This window comes from Charadrius vociferus, unplaced genomic scaffold (assembly GCF_000708025.1).
Source record: "Charadrius vociferus isolate BGI_N301 unplaced genomic scaffold, ASM70802v2 scaffold347, whole genome shotgun sequence".
NCBI classification, from domain to species: domain Eukaryota; kingdom Metazoa; phylum Chordata; class Aves; order Charadriiformes; family Charadriidae; genus Charadrius; species Charadrius vociferus.
Genome location: NW_009649306.1, coordinates 1,197,372 through 1,208,250, shown reverse-complemented (window position 1 = coordinate 1,208,250; position 10,879 = coordinate 1,197,372). Strand labels below are relative to the sequence as shown.

The following is a 10,879-nucleotide window of genomic DNA, read 5'->3' as shown; positions in this document are numbered from 1 at the left end:
TGCTTGCTTGTGCGAAGGCAGCCAAAGAAGTCTGGAAACGGGCTGCATGGAGAGGCTTGATGCAGTTTAGGTTGTAAGGAATTCCTGCTCTGGCTGGGTCTCAGGCTTCTGCAAACACACTTCTTGTTTTGGCATCAAAATCAGGTGGAGATTAAACCATAAAGGAAGGAGAAAGGAGAAGTGGTGAAGGTCACTGTCTATGGTAATGTAGTGTGTCCTGATGAAGAGCTTTTGTGTTTATTTTTCAGTTGCTTTCTGGACAGAGATAATTTGAACTTGTATTTCTTCTCTGAAGTTTTAGTTCATGTGTTCCTAGTGTCTAAATACTCTTAGGCAAATACCTGAACAAAGTCAGTCCTAATGTGTGGGAGTGGCACTGAATTTTAACTCTGATTTAGAAGGAAGACAGCTTCTGTTATCTGTAGGGCTACTTGGGCATTGCAGAAGAGTAGTCTTTATTAAAATAACTTAATTTGATTGTTTAAGAATTTACAAGACTGGGAGTTATGGTGTATATCTTTTATTTTAGCAAACTTGTGATTGGTTATAGTTTAGTGTATAGGTATGGCTTATTTTTGTTTGTTTCAGGGAAGTCATGTTTTAAATGCTTTATAAAACTTTGATTTCTGAGAAAGTTCTGAGTACAGTTTTAGGGAGTGGGACACCTGAAATAGATTGTTCTTTTTATTTCTTTAAAATATTGGACAGATACTCTGCTCTTTAATATTTTAATAAGATGTCTCAAATCTGACTTGCATTTCTAGGTACGTTTTAATTATCAATTAAAATGGATATCCGAGGTGCTGTAGATGCCGCTGTCCCAACAAACATCATTGCTGCCAAAGCTGCTGAAGTTCGAGCAAACAAAGTAAACTGGCAGTCGTATCTCCAGTAAGTAAAAGCTTTCCACAATTTTCTTTTTTTCTTCCCTCTGAAGTGTTAGACTTTTTGGGATTTGGCTTACATTGGAATGTTAGGTTACACTGGGGAATGTTCTGTCTTGGTCCCACGAAAACAATTGGAAAAAGTCTACAATAAAAGGAAATGGTTGGGGAAATTTTTCTTCTGACTTATTACAAGAAAGGGAATTCTACTTCTGTAAACTGAATGCTCTGATAACAAATAATATAAGTTTGCACAAATGTGTGGTAAGACTATCCATTTTTTTCCTCTTTATCATTCAAACACCATTCTCAATTTTAGCCTTATTGCATGAATAGTGGTGTAAGAAAAGTTTACAGTAAGAGTTGTCTTCTATATAGGTACATTATCTCTATTGCTGAAGTGCCTTATGTGTGAATACAAATTGTACTAGCAAAAATGGACTGGTAGTCCAGGAAAATAAGCTGTACCTCAGCTAAAGGAAGAATAGTGCTGGAGAGCAATTGAAGCAAGTAAATTGGGGAGTAGGCTGAAACAAATACTTCATTGTGGGAAGAGCTACGCTTGCCGTTTCAGACCAGCTCAGAGTTTACTTTGGAAGGTGTATATAATAGCACTGGGTATACTGAGATAAATATTGTCCAGAGACAATATAGGCATAAGCTGAGGAAAATAGATTTGTGCATGAGATAGGGAACAGGGAGAAGAAACAGACTTTTACTAGTCCTCTGTACTCTGAAGTGAAATGCAGGATTTTTGCGTCCCTGCATTCCTCATGATGGGTACCTATGAAGAATATTGGCAAAGTGTAAATTAGTATTATCTCTCAAGGGTCCACATATTACTTCAGTGTTAGTTGCTTTGTAACTGGAGTAGCAGAAATCGTGATGATTCTAGAGGTACAAGCCGTGCTGGTGATGCTTTGTGATTATCAATGTTACACCACTTTGCAAAAGATAGTTTTTTTCAAGATAGCTGTGATACATAAATGTATGCTATATATTAAAATAACGTTGCAAAACTGTACACATGCAAGCTGAGAAATGCTAACGTGGTAGAATCTCATTAACGACTACCTGCTTTGCCCAGTGCTATGTATCTCAGTCTTGCCTATTCCATTCATTCAGCTGGGGTATTTTTCCTCTTTGTGATTGTATATCTGCATGCTAAACTGGATTAAAGAACTGATCTTCTAAGGAAGCTTTCTTTTTCTAGGCTATTTTTTCAGATGTATCAGTTCCTTGTTGAGTTTGCTGTGTGACATTACACTAGCTTTGCAGGCGAAAGAGTGAGGTTGGTGTGGTAACTTGATAGTGGCAGCTACCGAGTATTTGTCAAACAATCTAAATGGCTTTGGTTGCTACTGTGTGCCCTGTTATCCATCTGATAGGAAGCCTGGGCAGCTGTTCTTTTGCTGTCCTAGAGGCGAGTGAACAGGTAGTTTGCAGTTGCAGAAAGTGAGAGTACGATTGTTCATTGTCAATCTAAGTGAATATGGGATAATCTTTTTTGTGGTGTCTCTAGTGGTTCAGACGGTAAGGCTGGTGAGATTCATCTGTTGCTTTTGTTAGTATAGGGGATGGTTCTGTTTGGCAAGGAGTTGTATTTTGAATACATATGTGGTATTAATCGCTTGACTGTGCTTTGTATAGTCTACCATTTATAATTCGCCTTCATTCTTGGGGTGTTCTCTCTCTGGTGCAGAATAAGGATGGGGGAATTTTGTTTGTTTATCTGTCAGCAAATTTCTATGTAACTTCTTTTGACCAGGAGGCAGGATTGATGGTTCTCTTTCAGATTCTAGATGTAGAATTTAACTTTGTTCTGGAATCCGTGAAAGAGGAATGTACTAGTTATTTCCTCACTTTGATGGGTTAGCTAGGTTTTAGAGGCTATTGTAGTGCATCTGGCTCGTGTTTCTGACCCTGTTGTGAGACTGTTCAATGCCTGGTGTCCTTTGTATGTCAATGACAATGTATCCTGTTTATTATTGCGCTGAAATAAATGTAGTTTTTGTGTCTTATATTTACTGATAACAGCCTGGCTGTCTGGCTAAGGTAGCTTCAAGGATGAACTTAAGTGGTGCCAGAGGGATTGTGGAGCATCATGAAGATAACTGTAGTTCCTTGGCTGAGGAGTTTGCTTATCATTAGTTATTGGAAAATATCAGCAGAACTTTTTGTGCTTCTAAAGAGGAAATAAAATTATACCTCTTTTTGGACATGTCCATTTTACAACGGGCTCATTTGGACATAATGGTGTCTTGGAGGATTTATTGCAAAGTCAGACAGTGGAGCTATATTGACTAATTTCTGGAATGAAGGATGTTATTAATGAGTGGAAACTGCCTGCTTCTGATGCACCTGTTAGAGGCAGGTCAGATGGTTTGTTCTGGTCTGTAGAGTAGAAGGAATATGAGGTGCTTATGGTTTTGAAGGACACTTGTGTGTCTTCTGAGCTCCTGTTGCGGTATGACAACAAGCATGACATAATTTGTGTTCCTTAAACTATAGATAGTATTTATGTAGTTGGAGTTTAAAGAACTTCACAAGCAGTTCTGATGAAGTTTTTAAGTTTTTTTTTTTTTTAAATAATCTATCTGTGACAGTTGTGTATGTATAAAGATGCTTTAAAGATTGCGTCAGTTGCAACAGCATTGAAGTCTTGGTTACACAGGAAGGCATTCCGAAGTTCTTTCCTGCTCTCTGTTATTCAGTGCAAAAGTAAAATGTCTTACTATTAGTTGGTCAGACTCTAGTAGTCTGACTTCTCTTGTAGAGTCAGTTCAAGCTAAAGATTAACTGGCATATTGTTTATTCCATCTCTGAAGGTTATAACTGTAAACTAAATGTCAAACTATACTAACACACAACTGCTGACTTCTGCAGTTTTCTTTGTATACTGTTGTTACAAAAGTGAAATATTTAGGTATTACAACTGTATGTAGTACTGGTTTGTCACTGTGTTCACTGCTCACTTCAAAATTAAGCTGTGGGAAAAGATTTCTTTTTTTAATGCTAAAATTTACACTTTCTTTGTGTTGAATTCCAGCTGGGGTCTGTGTCTGAGGGAGAAGAAGGTAGCAAAACTCTGAACAGTGGAAGGTGATGTGTAGGTCTAGTCACCTTCTGGAAACTAAATGTCATTTAAGCCATTAGTTCTACACAGACTTTCCTGCCTTTGGATCGTGAGACTTGTAGTAGTTATCGATGCCATCTGCTAGTTGAAAATACGGTGCATCACTGTTGTGTACTGCATGGTGGTTTTCAGCATTTGCTTTAGGGTGTCAGAATGCCTTTGGAGGATGCGTTAGCTTGCTTGAAGCAATTTTGGTTTTGCTTTTGAAGGGTAGTAGATGAGTTCTGTGGAAAAGTGAACGTTTCAGAGTTTAACTTGCATCTTACTGTACTGTTGGTTGTCTAGGTATACAGCATTTGATAATACTTTATATTTAATCAGGTGAGATACCTGATGGCTAATTTGTACATGGCTTCCCATGTATCTTCAAGTACTTTACATATACGTTTGTGAAATCTGATCTTAAAACATCTATTTTGGTTTCCTGGGGGTGGGAGATCCTTCTAAAGTAGGTTAAATATCTTGGATTTTAAAAGCAAATCTTGTCTTAGAAGAATGATAGACATTTCCTAACTTGTAGTGTGTGTGTCTTTTGAGGCTTTTTTGTTTTGTTCTTTAAATTTGGTCCAGTCTTGCAGAGTACCTTTGGCCTGTTTTACTGTTTTAATTTTGTAATGTTAAAGCTGTTGAGTAATTGGATTGAATGAGTGTCCTTTAGGTACGTTCAAAGTACTGTAGATACCTGGATAAAAGAAATCATGTCTTGACATGATGGCTTCATATGAACTTCATATTTGCTGCAGATGTAGTTAAATTAAAAAAAAAACCAACAACAAAACCAACACACAACAAAAAACCACAACAAAAAAAATCAAAAAAACCTGAACCCTCCCCAAATTAAAAACCAAACAAAAAAATCTCCAGCTGACCTCTGGAATTACTTCTGTTAAGTCATTCAAACAAAAAAAGGAACAAGAGCTGATAGAGGAAATGCATAATAAAAGGAAGGAATCACAAGTTTCTGAATCATCGTGAGAGACCAAGAAGTTTTAAAAATGGTGATCTTACAAATTTATGCTTTCCAAATCTTACACAGCTTCAGTTTACTCTCCTGTAGCCAGTGCTGTCAAAGGCAGGCCTTAGTATCTCAAGCACTGCACTTTAAAATGTGGTTAAAGGACTCCTGGTCTAAACCTGATATATCCAGACAACTGAAGGTCAAAGTGACTCTTAGCTGTTGAGAAGAGACTGTATAGACACATCCTGGAAAATAAGAAATTAAATGGCTGTTCGGAAGAGGGATGGAGGGAGTATTTTGTTACTTGAATTCCAGTCTCCTTGAAGAGGTAATAAGGTATATGTGGTAATCATGTCATGGTAGTTGGTACCTGCTGTCTGAGGCTGCTTTGCATTTTTTCATGAGGTTTTTTTTGCACTGGTTGCTAAGGTTTGCTACATAATCAGTTATTTGAATTTTAAACCGAGATGAGTAGAAATGGATGAATTGGAAAGTAATAAAGCTATTAATCAGATGTATGGGATCCCTGATAAAATATTAACAACTTGTTTACGAAACTGTCAAATCCCTTGTACTGTTTTGTATGGGTTAGAAAGTGTCTTTTTGAATGGCACTTACAAAGCAATAGAGTAAACCCTAACTTCTTTTTGTTTCAAGGCAACGTCATTCTGCATACTTTTTTCTTTTTTCCTTTTTTTTTCTTGAGGTTTAATGTAGGATGAAAGCAAAAGCTTGAAAGTTGGTGGGGGGTTTTTTTGGTGGTTTTTTTTTCCTTGACAGTTGGCAGAGCTCTTCTAATAGCCTGGTTGTAAAGAAGCATGTCTCTTCCTAGGCTAAGGCTTTTTCAATCATTAAAGCTAAATTTTAAGGGTTCACCTTATGTTGCCTTTGAAGTGCTTCCTAAATGGCAATATTCTTCTAAACAAGCAGCTCATCTGGTTACTTTATATCAATATTATCCCGGAATCCCTAGCTTGGCCAGCATTGATTGAAACATGAGAGGCTTCTAGTTACAGGTTGTTAAGTCCAGTATTTGTGGTGGATGAATTGTCCTCATCTTTCAACAACTGCTCAAATCCATCCTTAATAGGTGAGAAAGAACACAAGTCAATCTAAAAGGTATGTGGTAGCAGCATGGTCATCACTGGCTAATTACTTTTTTACTTATAATCAGTTAAGTTTTAGTAGAGATTAGTCAAGGACTATTGCTTGCTTTATGAATCTTCCATCTAGTAAGTCTTAATTGCCTTTCCTCAGTTCATAGGAGAATATTTCATACTAAGCAGCTAAAATACAGGAATAGTGCGGGTGGTACCGGATTACTTATGTTCTTTACTTGAAAAGTTAATAGGTAAAAGATGACTCTGATGAGGCCATCCTCAAGACATAATGATTTAAGTAAGAGGAAAGATAAGAACCCATTGTAGGTCTTATTTATGTTTCTGTGAGCCTGTTGAGCCAATAAAAAAAAAGGTGAACATATCCCATAAATTTACAAGGATTTTAATGGAAGCCCTAGTCATGGATTGTCTGGAGACTGACCTGGAGTGTGGAAAAGATGGATTAAAAGAATCCGTATTACATAGCTTTGCAAAGCAGAAGAGGCATTTGACTCAGTGGAAATGTAAGGGAAGATGAGTCTTGGAAATAACTGAAACAGAGCAATGTCTAATACTTTCATCCCCTGTGACTTTTGTGTTGATGACACACGAAATTTTCTTCTTTCCTGAAGCACCCCTGGTATTAACTAGTAAAGCTAGTCACCTATTAAAGTCTTGGATATCTTCAGGACTACTTGATTTAAAATTAGGTTTTTTTATCTGAAGAGTACCTGATTGTACCATTTTGACAAGTTTGTTATTTGTTGTGATGGTAAATCATGTATTACTGACTTGTATCATTGGCCTTGATCAACCTGGTCTAGTGGGAGGTGTCCCTGCCTATGGCAGAGGGGTTGGAACTCAATGATCTGCCAGGTCCCTTCCAACCTAAACCATTCTATGATTCTAAGACAGACTGAGAGAGTTGGGGTTGTTCAGCCTGGACAAGAGAACTCTCCAGGGAGACCTTATAGCAGCCTTCCAGTATCTGAAGGGTGCCTACAAGAAAGCTCAAGAGGGACTTTTTACAAGGGCATGTAGTGATAGGATGAGGGGGAACGGCTTCAAACTGGAAGAGGGGAGATTCAGATTAGATATCAGGAAGAAACTTTTCACTATGAGGGTGGTGAGGCACCGGCCCAGGTTGCCCATAGAAGTTGTGGCTGCCCCATCCCTGGAGGTGTTTAAGGCCAGGTTGGATGGGGCTTTGGGCAACCTGGTCTAGTGGGAGATGTCCCTGTCCACGGCAGGGGTGTTGGAGCTAGTTGATCTTCACAGTCCCTTCCAACCTAAACCATTCTGTGATTCTGTGATTATAACAAAAACCCAACAATATTTTGCCAGCTCTTCACCTGAGTCAACAACTTCCTGAAATAGTACTGATTATGGCAGTAACCCCTTGAATATTAGATAAAAGGGAAGATCAAATAGAGATCTGCTAGCTTGTAAGTGTCCACAGCAGTCTACTATATCAAGCCCCCGTGCTATATGTTTGGATCAGCTTGCGTGCATATCAGTTTTTAAACTACCAGGAAAAGGTGAAATGTTGTAATTAGTGAAAACTAAAAATATATTAGGAACCAAGTTCTCTGTACTCCTTAAAATTCTCTTCAGTGCTTATGGCAAACTTAAAATAACAATTTTATATTTCAGCATTTATTTCATGTAGGACTAGACTATTATTCATGTTATGTATTATAATTTTGGCATAATGTGCTAGCAGTGTGTATTTCAGTTCTTACAACTGTGTCCACTGATCATTGTGTTCAGCCTCCGGAAGTTTAAGAATTATTTAGAAAATGCTGTTTAATAGAGGCAGTGCATAGGGAAGGCTTTAGACATTGTTTTGTCATTAGTTATAAATTATTTGTATGTGAGACCTTTTGCAGAAAGGAGCTCTTTATGTACTACTGTGGGATATAGGATTGGTAAAGCGATAGTATTGACACATCAAATTGAAGAAAATAAGGTTTGTTTGGTGGGTTGACCTTGACTGGCTACCAGGTGCCCACCAGGCTGCTTTTTTACTATGCTCCAGCAGGGGATCCTCCAGGGGCTGCACTGTTATTGGCTCCACTGTTAACCTCCATGGGCTGCCGGGGGACAGCCTGCCTCACCATGGTCCTCACTATGAGCTGCAGGGGAATCTCTGTTCCAGTGCCTGGAGGACTTTCTCTCCCTCCTTCTTCACTGACCTTGGTGTCTGCAGAGTTTTTTTCCTTCACATATTCTCACTCCTCTTTCCAGCTGCAGTTGCTGTTGCACACGTTGTTTTTTCCCCTTCTTAAATATGTTCTCACCAAGGTGCTACCACCATCTTGGAGTGGCTCAGCCTTGGCCAGCAGTGGGTCCGTCTTGGAGACCCAAGTCTTGCCATGTCTTGCCATAAATCTAACACAGTTTGAAATAACTGACTGTTCATGTTGCTTATGGTTTCATATTTTGCTTTTCAGAGGGCAGATGATTTCAGGTGAAGACTGTGAATTTATTCAAAGATTTGAACAGAAAAGAAATCCAGAAGAAAAACAGGAGCTGTTGCAAACGGAAGGCAATCAAGTAACTTTCCTTTCTTTTAATAATGTAACTTTTGAGGAGGATGATGGAAGGAAATTCTCTTACCTACTCTATTTTAATGTTGGCCATATACAAATTAAGATGTTACGGAAGAAGTTTAAAACTTGCTATTATAGGTTGTTTTTTTTTTTCCTAGATATAGGTTGGGCATTCTTTTAAAAATCTATTGAATAACTACTAAATGTCATCTGACTTTGAAGGGCTCTGTTGTGGGACAAGCTAGCTCAAATCTTTCCTCATCCCAGTTTACTTAATCATGCACAACTACACTTGAGACACTTTTTTTTGGCTTTTTTCCTTATAGTTTATTGATGAGAGTTACTGCCAATGAGATTTCAGCTTAGCTAGCTGAACAATTATGCTGTAGTTCCAGCGATAGAACCCACTGACTACTAAAGTGGATTCAGTTATTTAAACACGGGTGTCATTTTAGGCACTGTAAGAGATGAGACGTCTGCATTGGACAGAACTGATACAAGATTGATAGGTGACCTGTGCCACTTGGCTTATGGAGTCTAGGCAAGATGGCCAAAGAGACTTTAATGCTATTTTGAGCAGTAGAATCTCAGCCTTGAAGCCTGAGGTTCTAGCAGATAAGGTCAGACATCAAGAAGATTGGGTGAGGCAGGGGGGAAGAGCAGGAGGTGCACACAAGACACAAAACTTCCCAGCCCTTTTTCTACTTTAATTTTAGGCTGTTCTGTTTAGGGTTTGTTTTTTGTTTTGTTCCCCCCCCCTTGTATTGTGTGTCTGCTATGTAATGGACCATAATTTGCATAGTTGCAAAAGCATATATGGTGAACATTATATGCCACTATATAATTACAGCGTAGCAGTTCGAGTTCCATTTTTCTTTCAGTCTTAGTTGAATGTGGTGAAGGGGAAGGAGGAAGTGTAAAAAGTAGTGTTGTCGCTGTTCCAGCCTATTATATCTATTCCTGAAATTGTAGAGTTGTTCAGGAGGCAGAAAACAGCTCAAATAAGAACAAAGATTTGTCTACAAGGTATAGGAATTGAACAGGCAAGAGTGACCTGTCTTCCCTCCCTCCATTTAAGTTGCTGAAACTGTCTCATACGGTGTCTAAATTTGTTACTGTTTTATCAGTTTACTTGGTTCTTCTCTTTACTGCCATAAAAAAAGATGCTGATGGAGATTTTTGTAATCAGTCTTTCAACAAAGCACCTTGCTGACTTTCACTAGCAAGTACTTGTTACTTCATTTGAAAGCCATAAAACAATTTGTAAAAGGTAATGATCAATGTGACAGAAAATTTTCTTTGTAATATAATGTCAAATGTATTCATCTCTTATTGTAATTGAATAAAAGATGTTGGATGTTCAATGCTTATGTAAGACCTAACTTTGAATTAATGAGGTCCTGTTTTATATTATCAAAAGGAATGAAGATAATTTTTAATATTAATTTTAATGTCTCTCTTATTTTTCTAGTGTGCTAAAACATTTATAAACTTGATGACTCATATCTCCAAGGAACAGACGGTTCAGTACATTCTGACTATGGTTGATGATATGCTGCAAGTAGGTCAATAACCTGTCTTATTTTTAAGTCTTTAAATGCATGCTTGAATGGTTCCTTAGCCTAAGTCAGGTCTTTTCAGGTGTTTGTCATACTATATTAAAATATTATTTTAAATTTTCAGATCTTATCTTCAGAAGTTAAATGTTAGGACTAAAGTTGTATGGGTAACTTAGTCTTGTATAAATATGTTCATTTTATGGACCTAAAATATACCTGTATGCCTCTCTGTTGGCTCTCAACCATGTTTGATGCAAAACTTGGATGTTGAGGGATAATTTGTGATCCCTGCCCTTTCCTGTTGTTGATAGGATATGACTTCTAACTTGAAGTTGTTGAAGCTTTTCCTACGAAGGTGTTTATTTGGCCACCCTCAGTTTGTAGTTTCTGCAGCTTCAGGTTTCCAACATAAGTTAGACTGTTTAGGACAGCATGTTCTGAAATTCTCCGTGGTTTATAAAACAGGAACTTTTGATTCAATAAAATATGTAGCTCTTTGTAGCTATGGGATACAGTGACTTACAAGAGCAGGCTATTACATTTGGTGTCAGGACTGCTGTGGTGACCTGGATGAGTCGAGACTTTACTCAATCAGATAATCCTGCTTTTGCATTTCTTTGCTCTCTAATAGACTAAGAGAAAGTGGTTGAAGTAATGATTTAACAAGATGGTTTGAGTTGTGCAAAGTGT

At 37.9% G+C, this 10,879-nt stretch overlaps 1 protein-coding gene across 2 annotated transcripts in view; it reads left to right on the top strand.

Moving 5' to 3' along the window:
- The first annotated feature begins 764 nt into the window (after positions 1–764).
- Positions 765–10,879, top strand: part of ATP6V1H (ATPase, H+ transporting, lysosomal 50/57kDa, V1 subunit H) — a 46,922-nt gene continuing 36,807 nt past the window's right edge. The window contains exons 1-3 of one of the 2 annotated variants that reach the window (XM_009889182.1): positions 765–891; positions 8,532–8,634; positions 10,102–10,191. In XM_009889182.1, coding sequence (XP_009887484.1) covers positions 788–891; positions 8,532–8,634; positions 10,102–10,191 — 297 coding nt within the window. In that variant the 5' untranslated portion in view covers positions 765–787. The remainder of the gene's footprint in view (positions 892–8,531; positions 8,635–10,101; positions 10,192–10,879) is intronic. The other variant, XM_009889183.1, reaches the window with a different exon arrangement.